The 14,756-nt window shown below is 47.2% G+C and overlaps 9 protein-coding genes across 9 annotated transcripts; 5 read left to right on the plus strand and 4 right to left on the minus strand. All coding sequences in view use genetic code 12, as the record gives it.

Annotated features, from left to right (window-relative positions):
- Positions 1 to 144: 144 nt before the first annotated feature.
- On the minus strand, positions 145 to 1,755 carry LODBEIA_P52150 (uncharacterized protein; the record flags this gene model as incomplete). Its single annotated transcript, XM_066975523.1, has 1 exon — positions 145 to 1,755. The coding sequence occupies one exon, from the start codon at positions 1,753 to 1,755 to the stop codon at positions 145 to 147; it is 1,611 nt and encodes a 536-aa protein (XP_066832153.1).
- A 2,089-nt stretch (positions 1,756 to 3,844) lies between these two features.
- On the plus strand, positions 3,845 to 4,612 carry LODBEIA_P52160 (uncharacterized protein; the record flags this gene model as incomplete). Its single annotated transcript, XM_066975524.1, has 1 exon — positions 3,845 to 4,612. One exon carries the CDS (start codon positions 3,845 to 3,847, stop codon positions 4,610 to 4,612), a length of 768 nt encoding a protein of 255 aa, XP_066832154.1.
- Positions 4,613 to 4,730: 118 nt separating this feature from the next.
- On the minus strand, positions 4,731 to 5,783 carry LODBEIA_P52170 (uncharacterized protein; the record flags this gene model as incomplete). Its single annotated transcript, XM_066975525.1, has 1 exon — positions 4,731 to 5,783. One exon carries the CDS (start codon positions 5,781 to 5,783, stop codon positions 4,731 to 4,733), a length of 1,053 nt encoding a protein of 350 aa, XP_066832155.1.
- Positions 5,784 to 6,108: 325 nt separating this feature from the next.
- Positions 6,109 to 6,636, minus strand: LODBEIA_P52180 (uncharacterized protein; the record flags this gene model as incomplete). The annotated part of the gene is made up of 1 exon (XM_066975526.1): positions 6,109 to 6,636. The coding sequence occupies one exon, from the start codon at positions 6,634 to 6,636 to the stop codon at positions 6,109 to 6,111; it is 528 nt and encodes a 175-aa protein (XP_066832156.1).
- A 359-nt stretch (positions 6,637 to 6,995) lies between these two features.
- On the plus strand, positions 6,996 to 9,101 carry LODBEIA_P52190 (uncharacterized protein; the record flags this gene model as incomplete). The annotated part of the gene is made up of 1 exon (XM_066975527.1): positions 6,996 to 9,101. One exon carries the CDS (start codon positions 6,996 to 6,998, stop codon positions 9,099 to 9,101), a length of 2,106 nt encoding a protein of 701 aa, XP_066832157.1.
- Positions 9,102 to 9,466: 365 nt separating this feature from the next.
- LODBEIA_P52200 (uncharacterized protein) lies at positions 9,467 to 10,129 on the plus strand (the record flags this gene model as incomplete). The annotated part of the gene is made up of 1 exon (XM_066975529.1): positions 9,467 to 10,129. The coding sequence occupies one exon, from the start codon at positions 9,467 to 9,469 to the stop codon at positions 10,127 to 10,129; it is 663 nt and encodes a 220-aa protein (XP_066832158.1).
- An 86-nt stretch (positions 10,130 to 10,215) lies between these two features.
- On the minus strand, positions 10,216 to 11,598 carry LODBEIA_P52210 (uncharacterized protein; the record flags this gene model as incomplete). The annotated part of the gene is made up of 1 exon (XM_066975530.1): positions 10,216 to 11,598. The coding sequence occupies one exon, from the start codon at positions 11,596 to 11,598 to the stop codon at positions 10,216 to 10,218; it is 1,383 nt and encodes a 460-aa protein (XP_066832159.1).
- Positions 11,599 to 11,844: 246 nt separating this feature from the next.
- Positions 11,845 to 12,267, plus strand: LODBEIA_P52220 (uncharacterized protein; the record flags this gene model as incomplete). Its single annotated transcript, XM_066975531.1, has 1 exon — positions 11,845 to 12,267. One exon carries the CDS (start codon positions 11,845 to 11,847, stop codon positions 12,265 to 12,267), a length of 423 nt encoding a protein of 140 aa, XP_066832160.1.
- Positions 12,268 to 13,104: 837 nt separating this feature from the next.
- On the plus strand, positions 13,105 to 14,619 carry LODBEIA_P52230 (uncharacterized protein; the record flags this gene model as incomplete). Its single annotated transcript, XM_066975532.1, has 1 exon — positions 13,105 to 14,619. One exon carries the CDS (start codon positions 13,105 to 13,107, stop codon positions 14,617 to 14,619), a length of 1,515 nt encoding a protein of 504 aa, XP_066832161.1.
- Positions 14,620 to 14,756: the final 137 nt, after the last annotated feature.

The raw sequence follows: 14,756 nt of genomic DNA on the forward strand, positions 1-14,756 counted from the left end.
AAAGAGTACATTGGTATAATATACAAATAATCGTGCATGTATCAAAGGAACTAAGTGAAGGGGTGAGGGGTGTGGGGCATTGAGCATTTACATGTCTCTTTCTAAAACTTCAACATTTTCTTGCGTTTGGGGCTCTCTTTCAACTTATAATGCAATGGTGAATCCGCCAACGAGCGCAGTCACCACGCTAACCAAGCAAACCAATTGGAAATTGGACATCTTTTGAGCATTATGCGAGCCAAAACTGTCACGCGATCCCGTGGCTGTGGAAGCAGAGCCGCCAGTTGCAGCCGAGCCGCTGCGGGTAGCACTAGCGATTCTACTAGCAAGCGAACCGGTGCCGCAACTCGAAGCAACGACCGCGTTAGCGTTGATCGAGGCCTTGCCGTCGAAATCGCACGCGTTTCGGTTTTCATTCTGCAGAAGATAGTACAAGTTCAACACGTACGACAACTTGTCCTTTGCTGAGCAGAAGGAGTAGTGGCCGTATTCGCCGGCAATTCCATCGGCGCTGATGTCGGAACAGTCGATTCTGCCGCAAACGTCGCCGTACAACTCGCCATAGTCTTCTTCCTCAACGTCGTCGTGGACAACACAGGCGAGTGCTTGAGCCATACATTCACAGTATAAGCGATCTGGGGTCGGTGGCAACTCGGGCGACGCTTGCCAGGTGGACCTTGATGCGTCAGGGCAGGTCAATGTCGAAGTTGCCGTGTCTTCATCGGCAGCTCTGGCATAGCTTGGGCTGATGTTGTTGATCTCGGAACTGTAGTATCTGTAGTCTGCCAACGTCGACACGGTAGAGCCGCTCAAGCTCACCAAGCCATAATCGTTCTCTTCTTCAAAATACATGTAAACGATGCCACCGGACCAAATGTTTGTCATATTGGCTCCGTACAAGGCTTGCACTTCGGTAAACAATCTGGGTCTCTCTGCGTTACAGCCATACTCGGAAAAGAAAATGGGAATGGGCAAATTGGAAAACTCCTCGGTTCTATCCTTATAGCCACTCTCTTCATAAGTCGAGTTGCCGCACCATTCGTACATGTTGATACCAAAGAAATCGGCTCTTTCTTCAACGGATCCGCATGCAAAATAGTCGGCAATGGCAATTCTCGTGTCTTCATCATCGTTGGAACTGTAGCCCACGGGGATCTTTCTCATCCCAGACGAATTGTCGATATACTTTTTCATATCTCTCACGGCAGCTTTAACAAAAGGCGACGCGTCGGTGTTTGACCGGTTGTTGGTGACCTCGTTACCAGCGAAAAAGCCCAAAACGTTGCTATAGTCGGCCATCACGTCAATGACACGGGTGTATCTCTCATAGTGGGCAATGTCCCAGCTGGGGTCGTCTCTATTTATCGAGTTTAACGGTTGCGACAAGTCGGCCACAATGTAGATACCTGCGTCACTGAACATCTGCATGCATTCGTCGTGGTCCAATTCGGGGTCGATGGCGTAAACGCGTAGCGTGTTGGTGTTTAATGCTCTGAAATGGGCAACGTCTCGTCTACATGACGCAGGATCCGCCAAGGGGTCTTTATAAGTTAAATTGGTGTTGGCAATCTGGGAGGTGTCTTCCTGGTAAGCGATACCGCGCATGAGAAACTGCGATCCATTATTCGAGTAAAAAAACTTGTTGCCCACGATTTCAATTGGGGGGGTGGTGTCTTCGAATAATGCTGAAACGCGGTTGATGTTGCTGGTTAAAAATGTGACTATGAAGGGTATAACTGCGTTTGGAACTTTCATAATGGGAGCAAGAAAAATATAAAAAAAATAGAAATTAAAAGTAGGAGCTGGAAATATGGAAATGAAAACAGGAAGCAAAAATGTTTCTGAATAATACTAACCAAAATGCAATGTTTGAAAAATTGGCGAGTGCGGCGATGAGCTTAGTTTCGTGAAATCTGGGGGGAGGGAGGAGTCGGATCTTGAGGTTATCTCTCTTTCTTGTGACCTGGAGTAAAATTGTCGAGCGGGTGGCGGGGTGGCGACGAGGGCGACCTAGCTACTGTTCTTGATATTGAATGGGTAACGACCCTTTTTAATTGTTATGCTGGATTCCAAAAGCAAAAGGCCAAAAGGTGAGATCTGCGATATGTGTGAGATCCAGCAATTGGGAAATCTCGCTTCATCGCCTGTATATTTATATGCTCCTTCCAAACCGCCAAACAAGTCCAAATTTTTTTCAAAAAACACGCCCAGGTGTTGGTCCCGTAAAGGGAATTGCCAATAATAGCCTAAAGTAAACAACAACGGCGACAGCACACTAAGATTGAGTTCAAGCAAAACTCTGTTCCCAGAGTGCCTTTTGTCATAATTCTCTTGTCGCTGGTGGGTTAAGAAAATACCGCTGTTTTGGGTGCTTGGGCAAATTTTATCTCATGAAAAGAAAAAGCTGCAAAATAAAATTTCTTGTGGAAAACTCTAATTGTTAGGTAAGCACGCGCGCGGCGCTTACGTAAGCGCCTATCTTTTTCGCGGTTGCATTTTCATGCGTTTTTTGGCGAAACCCACCCACGGGAGGCCCAAAACACACGTAAACCACCATCTTGAGTCTATGGACAACGATCCAACACTCCAGCTGGGGGCTCCTCCACCCACGACGCGATCCCAAGTTACTTTGAAGAAATAAAATAAAACAATTTTTTTTTTCGGGTGGATCATGGAGAAACCCCTTTGGACACTTTCCATATTTTCTCTGGAATCGTTGGAGTGGGACCGTGTGTGTTCTTGACTTTGTTGACCCTTGCGGTGGTGGTGACAATAACAACGACGATTGGACGCGGTGTATTTGTCTTGGTCGTCCATTGTCACAGCTGGAAAAAAAAAACATCCCCCCCCGGGATAGCCAAATTCCCTTTCTTTCTCGTGCTTGAGTTTGGAGTCTGATTGCTTGGAGGGAGATTGACGTGTGTTGTATATTTTCTTCCCCTGCAAATGTTTTCTTGGGCTGCCAGAGAAGGCAGTTTTTGATTGGTGTGTTGGTTGGTTGCTTGGTTGGTTCGTGTGTGTGGTGTGTGTGTTGCTTGCCTGGGGCTGAGTCGGGATCTGTTTTGGGGGTATGCGCTACCATATGTGTGTGTTCCAGGCTTGGACGTGCTTGCTTGGGCCTCGGCGTTGAGTTTAGCTACAAGCTGGGAGAGGGGAGCAAGAGTTGTCCGTGTGGGCTGGAATGGCTGTGCTGCTGGAGCTGGAGTTGAAGCTGACGCGGGGATCCTGCCACGCGGAATTGCACCGGAGATGGCGATCCCTTGCAACCCCCAGGCAAGTAATAAAAGTATATCAGCAGCAGGCCAGATCACGTGCGCCCGTGTGCAGTGTGCATTTCACGCGTCTGTCAACCATCACAACGTCGGCCTCGGAACTCGACTCGCGGGGGGGGGGAGAACCACTTCCATGAAGAGGCTCTTTTTCTTTCGTCAACGGTTTTTGGGCATTCTCTAGAAGAAGGCTGCAAATGTAGTAGTGTCTTGACAAGAAAGCACGAGCTCGTCCATCTCTCTCAAAGCCCAGTCCAGTCCTAGCAGCTTGAGCCTAAAATGATGGCATATTTTTCGCCTTGACCGTGTACTGAAAGAAGGAAAACTGGAGGGAGCGGGCCTGAATGCCTTAGCGTATACCCACCTGAACCAAGAGTCGATTGCAACCACATTTGCAGCTGTTAGATATCAAAAAAAAAAAAAATGCCGGTGGTGAGTGCTGCGCAATTAGGGGACTTTTTTTTAGCACCGCCTTTTATTCGCAGCCGACCAAACCACTGAATATACCCACTCAACATACCAAATAGGTTTAAACAATACACACACACACATATATACGCAGACAGGAGCAAGCAATGACGCTTAAAAGTGTTTTCATCGCGAGCTTCCTTCTTGTTTTCGCCCTTGGCGCATCCTTGAACCGTTTAGGAGAATACGGCACCTACGTCAATCCAAATCCACGCAAGCCGTCCTCGAAATGCGACCCCAAAGACTTGGCCAAATTGTCCACTTGCTGCAACGACGTATTGTCGAAATTGGACGAGTGCAAGCCAGATGACCTCGCTTGCGAATGCTGCGCGTTGCAGAGCATCGACCAAGAGTGTTACCAACTCTGTCCCGGCAACCCCAACACCAACTTTCTCGCTGTCTTGCTTCTGGATTGTTCGCAAATGAGCGAGATCAACGCATGCGCCATCCCCTTCAAAAAGGAGGATCCAGAGCCACCGAGACGAAGCATCACCAAAGTCGACGAGGACGACCCGAGACTAGCGGATGACGCCGTGGACGCCTCCTTGCAGAGCAGGGTGTATAGCGGCAACTCGCTCACCGACAGACCTTTCAAGAGCAAAAAGATTAAATTGACCCTCAATGAAGCAGAGGACGATGCTGGGGGTGCTGACGGCGCTGATGATAATATATTTACCGACACACATGAAAACTCCTCCGCGACTCGACCTACTCAACTGCTCGTGCCTGCGCCCGAAAACTACTCCAACATCTCAAACAGCTCGTATCAAAACCTTTCCTCCTTTATTCAAGCGGGATCGGCTCCACTTGAGAGCTCCAACTTGCAATTGTGGATATTCTTGCTGATGGCCATTGCATTTTACTTATTTTGCTAGCGAAAAAAAAAAAAAAAAAAAAAAATCATTTTTAGTAGTAGTATTAACTTGTCTGTTGTGTTAATTAAATAATCATTAAAAAGAAAAATGGAAGGGAGGAGACGGTGGTTATTCTTTTTTATAACTTCTCATTCATCCACTCCAACGTGTTGACTATCCCCGTTTCCAAATCCACTTTGGGCTCGTACCCCAACAAGGTCTTGGCCTTGTTGATATTGTGGTACCTCGTAGCGCAAACAACTTTCACTCTAAACGGGGTGATGCCCGGTTCTTTACCCAAGAGCTTCGAAACAAACTCCGAAACGTAGCCCAAGCAAATGGCAACTGGTCGACTCAACTTGATATAGTACTTGTCGATATACCCGTCATTCTTCCACACCGTTCTAGCCAACGTCCAGAAATAGGTAGGCGCATCGTTGGTGATGAAAAAAGTCTCGCCGCAAACTTCATCTCTAGCTTCCTCATCCAACAACTTCTGCGCCGCCAACACATGAGCATCAGCCACGTTACCGACATAGGTCCAGTCAAACAAATTCTTGTTGTCCCCCAACTGGTACTTGGACTGGCCCAACTCAGCACTGGCTTTCAACCCAGGGACCAACTGTCGATCCCCGGGCCCAAAGATCCCCGCGGGCCTCAAACACACCGTTCTAAAACCCAGTCCCGCGGGGTCATTTGCTTTCATCACCGCCGTTTCCGCGGTGGCTTTCGTTTCATTGTACCCGTCCATGTGCACCTCGGGATACGGCCAGCTTTCATCGGCATTTACAACGTCCTGCCCGTTGAATATCACCCCAGCAGAGCTAGTGTACACGAACGCCCCAATCCCCTCTTCTTTGGCAACTTTCAACAAGTTGAACGTGCCTTCAACATTGACTTTTTCATATATCGCCTGCGCCATGCCGTGCATGGGCGACGCCGAGTGCACAATGGCGTCGCATTGCGATTGGCGGATCGCCTTCGACACATCCTGCGCCAAAGTCAAGTCGCCTTGGAAAAACGCAATCTCGCGCGGGTCAAACGTGAAAAATTTTGAGAGCTTGCTTGGGAGTGGTCGAATGTCAAACACGGTGATCTTGGTGTGGGGCGAGTGCACGTGGAACTGCTGGATTAAGTGGAGGCCTAGAAAGCCGGATCCGCCTACTAGGAGGACGGAATTGAGTTGGGGCATTGAATGGGGAGACACCTTTGTTCTTGAGAATTGGGTTGCAATCCAACTTGATTTCGTATCTGGTGGTTTCTCTCGCTCTTTTTTTTTTCTCGAGCCGAACCTTTTGGTACCAGTGGCAGACACGCGAGATGGGTATACGAGGGGGAGGGCAGAGCTAAACTGATGCCAATATACATGTAAGTATTCAACCTGCTTCAATTCTAGCTAGAAAAGCCCAATGCGATCGTGGGCGTGCGGCTATTAGGAAACACTCAACTTCAACAACGTCATTTTTGACGCGGGGGGGGGGGGGGCTCGCTTATTTCAATTTTTCATCTTCCTCTGATCAAGCACCTTCTTTCTTGCATGCGGCACATGCGTTGTCATCGGCGTCACCAGCAAGCTTGACCCCTCCCTCATTCAACAAACTGCCCTTGCCCAGTAGATGGTCCCCGACTTTCACTTCCTGCAGCTGGTCCGCCCCCATTTGCCTTTGCTTCATCTTGTTCAATTTCTCCTTCACCAACGCCTTCAAAAACTTAGCATCGGGGAACCCGTCGTACTCGTCGCTGCCGTCACCGTCACCGTCACCGTCACCTCCACCGGTACCGGCGTTGTAGCTTTGATTCTGCGATTTTTTGAATTTCCTTCGAAAGACTGTGGTGACCTCGTCGTCCACTTGAAGCAATACCTGAAATGTGCCCGGTTTATCCACAATCGGCTGTAGGGCAATCTCGGCAATGTCTACTGCTGGATCTGCAAACGTCTGAAACAACTCCTGAGTGTACCATATCGCACGATTCGTCCATTTGCATTTGGTGCAGTACTGGATCACGATTCTGGGAGTCTTCACTAGTCGATCCGAACTAGCCATTGTCACTGTAGAGCTTCCCCCTTTCTCCTGTCCCGTATGATGATTCCACAGTTCTTAGCATCACTGCCCCATCCAAACCCGAGGCACTATGGAGCCACCACCAGATCTCTCTGCAGTGTCCGCTGTGGTGACGCAAAAAATTCCACAATTTACGACACGACATCTCTCTGTAAATTTTTTGAACGTAAAGCAGGCACTCAAGAGCAACATATATACTTCTCTACAAGCCTTGTAGATCAACCAGGTGTCATCATCCACTCAAACGCGATAGCATTAAACTCCCTGGACTGCGTGGGCTGTGTAATTTTTCCTTTTGATATTTGATATATATATATATTTTTCAAAAAAGAGAAAAAGTTATGGATAACAGAAGAGTTTTCCAATCACGGCAAGCGTCCTTGGGGAAATCCCAAGATGGTGGTGATGAGGGAGGTTACCAGTCGAGTTCGCTTAGATCAAAGTTGAAAAACATATTTGCTAGGCCCTGGTCGTCGAGGGAAGAGCCAAGTTTATCTTCAAGTCAGCAAACTTTGAAAAATCACTCGTTTGAGGCCCCTTTATTGGCACTAACACGGCCTCGTGTCTCGCAGTTGCAGCAGCTGCTGCAACTGCAACAGTCATTTACAGTTCCCGGGTCCTTCAATTCGAGCTGTCCTTCACCTCGCCGACAATACGCTCAAGCTGAGTACCAGATCACGAAAAAGCCCTTGAAAGACGAGGATGACGACATGGTCAATGCAAACGAAGTGTTGTCGAGTTTTTTCAAAAAAAAGGGCACGGCAAAGTTGACCGAGGTGGAGTTTGAAGGAGTCATGTCCCTCATGTCCAAATCGAGAGCAGGAACACCGCACAAGCGATCACATGTAGAGTTGAGCATCATAGAACCGGATCAGCCCGCGAAAAGGAGACATTTGAATCTGGAGTTGGCACTCCTCGGCAACGAGACCTCGATGGTGGGGTCGACTCCTCATAAGCGGCAGGTTCTCCGCTCAAACGCAAACACGTCGGTGAATGACCTCGCCTACAAGTCCAGCTACAAGAGCATATACGACGACACATTTGATAGATCCTACCAGAATCTACATGCAAACAACACGATAAGCCACATGCCAAGGCGAGTCTCGCTGATGAGTCGAAGGCCGGCCCCTTATAGAAGTCGGATGAAGGCGCCGATTTCAAAGCTCAATGATACCACGGCTGCAAACACCTCCTCGGCTCAACCAAATGGCACTTTGAACGAGTCGCTAGCATTCAAAAAGAGCTTTGCGACACTGGACAAGCCAATGAGCGAAACCGCCAAGGCCCTATTGACGATATTGGACGGCAAGTCAACAAGAAAAGAAGGAAACATGGAGTTGAACAAGGATGAAAAATTGAAGCTATTTGAGAACCCTTACTCGAGCAATGAACGACTGGCAAGGAAACGCACCGGCAAGGAGCTTGAACTGGTGGGAGCAGACTTGTTGAAAGAGTCTAAAGCGCATGCAAAAGAGACTGAACAGCTTCCACCGCAAGTTTCTGATATATTTGAAGATGCTCGAAAACCGGAAAACACTGAAAATGTCAAGAATGAAAAGAAACAAAAATCAGCTCAAGTTGAAGCTCAAGTTGAAAGTGCAGCAGCATCCCATCCGTTTTCGTTTTTGAAAAATAGCAACCAGGCTTCTGCTCAATCTGAAAAGCCAACGTTTTCATTCAGCCCTAACCCCACATCACAGACTGAGAAGACCACAATGCCCGCTTTCACATTTAAACCTGCCCCAGCAGTAAATGAAAAGCCCAAATCTCCCACCATTGCATTTTCCAACAATACGCCATTCTCTTTTCAACCGCAGGTTTCTGGTGGTAATACAAACAAATCGCCGAGTGTGGCTGCAGACCCTAAAAATTCCGCCGTTTCAAATGGAAACGAACCAAAAGAAACCGAGTCTAAACCTTTCAGTTTCCAATTTGGTGCTGCGAAACTGAGCGCAGATCAACCTGCTTCCGTCAGATTCAACTTTGGATCCAATACGAATGGCTCTACTTCGGTGGTGACCACAACTGAAACAAACGGAGCTCAACCAAAACTGTTCAATTTCAATTTTGCACCTGCCAATGCTAAAGCGGATCAATCTGCAACCCCTAGCTTCAACTTTGGATCCAAAACAAATGGCTCCTCCCCAGCTTTTTCCTTTGCAACGAAAACGCCCAATGGTTCGGTAGAACTGAGTGAGGGTGGGAAGGAAATTGAGAAGTCGCAGACAACAACGACTCGGCTTGCATTTTCATTTGCTCCTACCACCACTAACACCACCACCACCACCGCCGCGCCATTCTCGTTTGGTGCCAAACCCACCATCTCCAACGGCACAAACCCAGACGTTGCTAAGTCATCGGAATTCACATTTCCGCAACCTAAAATAACCAACGTCAGTTACAACCAAGCTGATGTTGACAAGTACAAGTCAGATTTCCCATTTTAGAGCGTATACATTTAAAGCAAAAAAAAGAAATATAAGCTGATTTTTTTTTTGTATGTCCGCGAGTGAACTCTGAGATCTCCTCTACTTATCGAATACCAACTCATCGCGGTGACCTGGTGAAGCTCGATTATGCAAAGATAAAGCTCTCTCACCAATGGCCTCCGGCCGGTTCAAAAAGGGGGCTCAGAAGTAAAAACGCAAAAAGTAGCGCCATGATTGGTTTCACTTTTTTCACTCCTTCAAGCGCGCGCCTATACATCACGACAGAGGATCGGGATTTGAAATATGCTAAACTCGGTAACCTCATTGCTCAAAACACACCACCACCACCTTGAACCAAATCCTTCCTTGTTAACGCCACGACAATGACGCCGCTCCTTGACCTCTTGCACCGCTTTGACGACTACGTGACGGCGCAATTGGCCTCCAACGCATTCACAGCCAACTTGCTCACGACGCCCACTTCCAAGCTCATAACGGAGGCCCTCATCATCGTCTTCATCTTACTATCGAGCTACGAGGTGGTGTATTGGAGCGGGATATACTTGCGGTTATGGGAGTACCACGCCAAGGACATCTTTCCCGAAGTGCCTGTGCACTGTGCCCACATCAATATTCGCCTCAACGTGATCTCCGCTGACAAGGTATCGAAATTGAGCGAGTATTGCGAACTAAAGAGGAAATTTTATAGTAATATCATATATTGGAAACAGTTGAATTCAATCAGTGATGACTTGTTCGCATTGGATCAGTTTGTCCGGTTTTATTTTGAGTTTAGTCCCGAGGATTTCGAGATGAACAAGGAGCCTGAGTACGGCTCGACTATTAGTCATTTGCGGCTCAAGGTGTTGAAGTTGTTTAATCTGGCGGAGCTGTTTGCAAGTTTCGAGAGGGGCCATGTGGCTCGCGATGATGTTAAGATTTTCAATAATAAGAACGAGGAGGTGCCGGTGAGTCTAAACGAGGAGTACTTGAGCAAGTGCAACATTGAAACGGGCAACGTCATAGATGTGGTGGTTGTGGTATGAAATTGAAATAAAAAAGAAGAAGGAAGCAATGCAAGGCAATCGTTGTTGCTGCTGCTGCTGCTGCTGTTTTATTTTGTTCTTTTTCTTTATACAAACTCGTCGAAAACATAATACTTTTTGCTTGGCTCGATCTTCAAATCAACTTTCCTCTGTTCCGTCAAGATGTACAACTTGACCACTTTCTCCAATTTGCTCTCGAGTGAAAGCCGAAGCAAGTTTTCCATCTCCTCGTCGTTTCTCGGGTCCAAGTCCTTGAGAATTTTGTCGTCCGAGTCCTTTTTGAGTCGACTGCTTCCCACGGCGCTGGAGTTGAAATTGTATTTGATATCTTCCATTTTCCCATTGTCTCCATCTTTTACCTCTTGTCCTCCTTCTTTTTCTTTATTGTCGTCGTCGTCGTCCTCGTCCTCTTCCCCCTCCCCCTCCTCCTCATCGTCGCCTTCAAAAAATTCATCATCTTGGTAATTTTCCAACCCCATAAGATCAAATTCACAGTATCTTGGTCCCGTGTAGACACCCGGAGCGCTTCGAAACCCCATTTGTTCAATATTGTCATCTGTAGTATCGGCACTTCCGGGCTTGTGAATACTTTGCTTCACTTCCTCAATTAGCTTCATTTGCGCATTTTCGGCCAATTGCGCGAGACCACCGGTGGAGTTGTACGTATCCAAGATTGCTTGATTGACAAGCCGGAAAACCTGGACTCTCAAGTTCAAGTTGAAGAAATTCCTCAACTCCTGCGGCAACTCCTTTTGCCCTTCCAAATCCACGGTCGAGTCGAATCTGAAACACAAGAGACTCATGGTGATCTCTAGCTCCTTCAACAATTTGTACAGGTTGGAGATCTTGTTTATCAAGTGTCTCCTCACAAACGTCAACACTTCATTCAAGAATATCCGCTCGTTGGCCTCCATCAGCGAGGAGAACTTGTGGCTTCGAATCATTTCAATCAAGTTGAGTCGGAGTAGCTTGAAGTGGAGGAGGTTGTTGGAGTCCAACAAGATGGGGAAATGCAATTTGATCTCGGCAATTGCTTCTGTCACGTGGCCCCGGAGCAACAAGGACTTGATCTTTTGTCTTTCGTCGATGGTGGAGTAGCCCTTGACAAATCTCCTTTTGCCAGAGTTGCCAGAGTTGCCAGAGCTGCCAGAGCTGAAATCTGGCATCACGGGCGGGATGCTCCTGTTCTTGCTGCTGTAGTATTTCAAAACCGCATCGGAAAACTCGGTAGCCGCTAGCTTGCTGATGTTCTTCAATGGCAGCCTTTGGAACTTCAGCAGCTGTAGTTCTCCTTCTTGGCGCATACTTTTCGCATCTTTGCTCTCCTCCTTGGCTGCACCGAGCTCGATGTTCAATTCCGCTGCGAATGTCTTTGCTGCCTCGCGGTGTCCCTGGTGGATGAAGTAGTCTAGAATCAAGCGATCAATCTTGGACGCCACCCTCGTCAGCTTCCTGGTATTGTTGGACATCCGTATAGCTCTGACAAGTTAAAAAAAGAAAGAAAAAGACGCTCTGTGAGGTTGGTTTGGTGATCTACTTGGTCTTGACCAGATGATAGTGGTGTTATCTGAGACAGACTGTGTGTGGTTACGATTGCGCGCGCTGCAACTATCGTGAGAATTGTGGGGAGGGAGAGAGAGGGAGGAAAGTCGCCTCGGGCTTCAAATTTGGTTGCCAAAATTTTTACAACCAAATCCATCCACCTCTTACCAGGCATGCCACTGGTAAAGACAACACTACGCTCTGAGGTTGAGGCCAGGTCCTTCATCAGGGATTACATGAAGGCACAGTATAGGCCCTACTCAACGACGGATATTCAGCTAAATTTGCACAATCAAATCACCAAATCCAAATTAGCAGCAATCCTAGATTCGTTGCTTGAGGAGGGAGAATTGATTGTCAAAACCGTCGGAAAGACAAGCTACTACTGCTATAAGGAGCTATTCCAGGCTCAAGAGGAACCGTGCGACGAGGACAAGCGGGAGATTGAGGACCACTTGGCTCGTGTTCACAGCGAGATTGAGTCTCTTACAACTGGTACGTCTGTGTGTCACGAACTCTTGCTTTACTTGTTTCTTCCCTCTCCCCTCTTCTATCTTATACTAACATCATATTTGTTTGAGAGTTGGCACAGCTAACAGGAGAGCCCACAAACGAGAGGCTAAAGCAAGCAGTGGCACACGCTCATTCAAAACTTGCCTCGACAAAAGCAGCCCTTGAGCAACACCAGAAGAAAGCAGAAACTCACAATCTCCTGAAAGAGCACTTGCACTATGCAAAATTAGTGCAACTCTATCGTCAAAGGAAGAAAATGGTACGTGCCTCTTGCATTTCAACATTCGTAAAAAAAGTAAAAAAAAAAACTACAGACTTTTCTAACCAGATGTATATATATATTTTTTTCAAGTTTACCGAATTTTGCAGCAGATTGGACGAAATCATGGTGGAAAACGGAAACGTTATGGTAAGTGCCGACTCAAAAACAACAGCCAAAAAAAAAAACCATCTCGTTTTCTTTACTAACCTTTTGTTCTTTCTTTTTCTCCTCAGGAACGAGCAGAAATTGATTCTGATGAGCTTCGGGACCACTCGATGATACTTCAATAGACGGGAAAACTTGGTGCGGCAAGAATGTGCGGAGGAGATGGCGACCATCGACCAACTCACCACCAAACACACGCGGCGCGCACCTCCCCCCCCCCCCGGATCTGGCTCCCGTTTGCATTAGCGAGGTAGCCCCATTTGAACGAGCCAGCCCCAAAGTAAAAATCCAGGGCATGTACGTAATGGCTCGAGCTATCAAAAAATAAAAATACAGATAAAAATAAAAACAAAAAAAAAAAAAACAATAGGCGTTGTCTTTATCATGAAGTTTTCCATCCGGGACTTTATCTCCCACGTAAAAAAATTTCCATCATCCAAAGAGCTGTTGGTCCCAGGCTAACTGACCCCATAGCTCAATTTTTTCAAATGCAATGCCCTCTGGATCCCGAAATGTACAAAGAGTCTGCGTTCTACTATCGTGCACCTTTCTCGGTTTAATCTGCGGCACGCTATATTTGTACTCGTCATATAGTCCACAGCTAGCGAAGCAACTTTCGTATACAGTCTCGGACCTGTCGCTTATTGCACTATGTGGTACAGTTGGAATGGCAGTCGCGGGCCCAGTATCGGGGGCAGTCGTCGACAAGAAGGGCTACACTGTGTCGATTTTGATTGGAGGGTTGTTGATCATCTCGGGGTACATTGGCTTGAAGTACCAATTTGACCAAGCATGGAGCAAATTGCAAGTGTCCTGCTATTGGATCTTTTCCATAGGACTAGGCTCGACTTTTATCAACTCGGCTTGCCTTAAATGCTGTGCTGTCAGCTTTCCCAGCATACGTGGTGTGGCGACGTCATTACCGTTGGCATTGTACGGGCTAAGTGCCTTGTTTTATTCCGTTATTGCGTCCACTTTTTACCCCGGCAAAACGTCGGACTTTTTGGAGTTCTTGGCCAGGTCAATCGTGATTATATACGTTGTGTGTTTTCCCAGTGTCTATTTGGCTGACAAGGAGCACAAGTTGAAAAGAGCCACCAGCTTCCAGAGCAAACAGCGACTGTTGCTGCTGCCGGACGACCCCGAGCCCATCCATAACGAGCAACGCGGATATTTATTCATGGACTACAAGTTTTGGCTCCTTTTCCTCATCACGGGGTTTCTAGCTGCACTTGGCCAAATGTACATCTACTCAGTTGGCTACATGGTCAAAGCTTTGGTCTTGGCCAACAGTGCTTCACTTGATGAAACTTTGTTGCAACAACTGTCGCAGAGCCAAATTAGCCACTCTAGCCAAATCGAGTTGGTGGTGCAACAAGAGCAACAGTTGCAAGTCGGGCTCATATCGATTGCAAACTGTCTTGGCAGAATCTCATCGGGTGTCTTGGGCGACATCATCACTCAATCGTTTGGCAAGCCTCGGTCGTGGCTACTTGTTATCCCAGCGATAGGCACAAGCTTCTGTCAAATACTCAGCTCTGCAGTAGAAAATTATGCAAGGCTACCGGGCAGCTCTTTTCTCGTTGGCTACTTCTACGGTTTCACCTTTTGCCTAATGCCAATTATAGTAGGTGACGTCTTTGGCATGGAGAATTTTTCATTCAACTGGGGGATGGTGAGCATGGCTCCAATTATACCGAGCTACTACTTCACCAGCTTATTTGGCGAAATTTACGATGCAAACTCAAAAGGTGATTCAAAACTCACTACCACCACCGGCTCTCTTGAGGCGTCCAAGCCTGCTGCAGCACAATTGAGTGTGGGCTGCTTCTTGGGGAACCGGTGCTACAACTCCATATTCACCTTGACTTTCAGCGTGGGGCTAGTCGCGTGCGTTCTTGTAGTAATCCTCAACGTTGCAGACTTGATGTTCAAGAAGCGAAACCGCAAGTTGCTTTCGTTGCTGGAGATACGAGCTGACAATTTCCATCCAGAAAAGCCAAAGTAGACGGGATTTAGAAAATATTTGAAAAATAGAAGAAACTATAGAGAAACAGGGAGAGAAATGTATCAATATTATTGTTATTAATCATCTCTTTCCACACACATGCACTTTACAGTGGCTTCAAAGTATCTCTTTAACAA

Source organism: Lodderomyces beijingensis (genome assembly GCF_963989305.1).
Source record: "Lodderomyces beijingensis strain CBS 14171 genome assembly, chromosome: 6".
NCBI lineage: Eukaryota > Fungi > Ascomycota > Pichiomycetes > Serinales > Debaryomycetaceae > Lodderomyces > Lodderomyces beijingensis.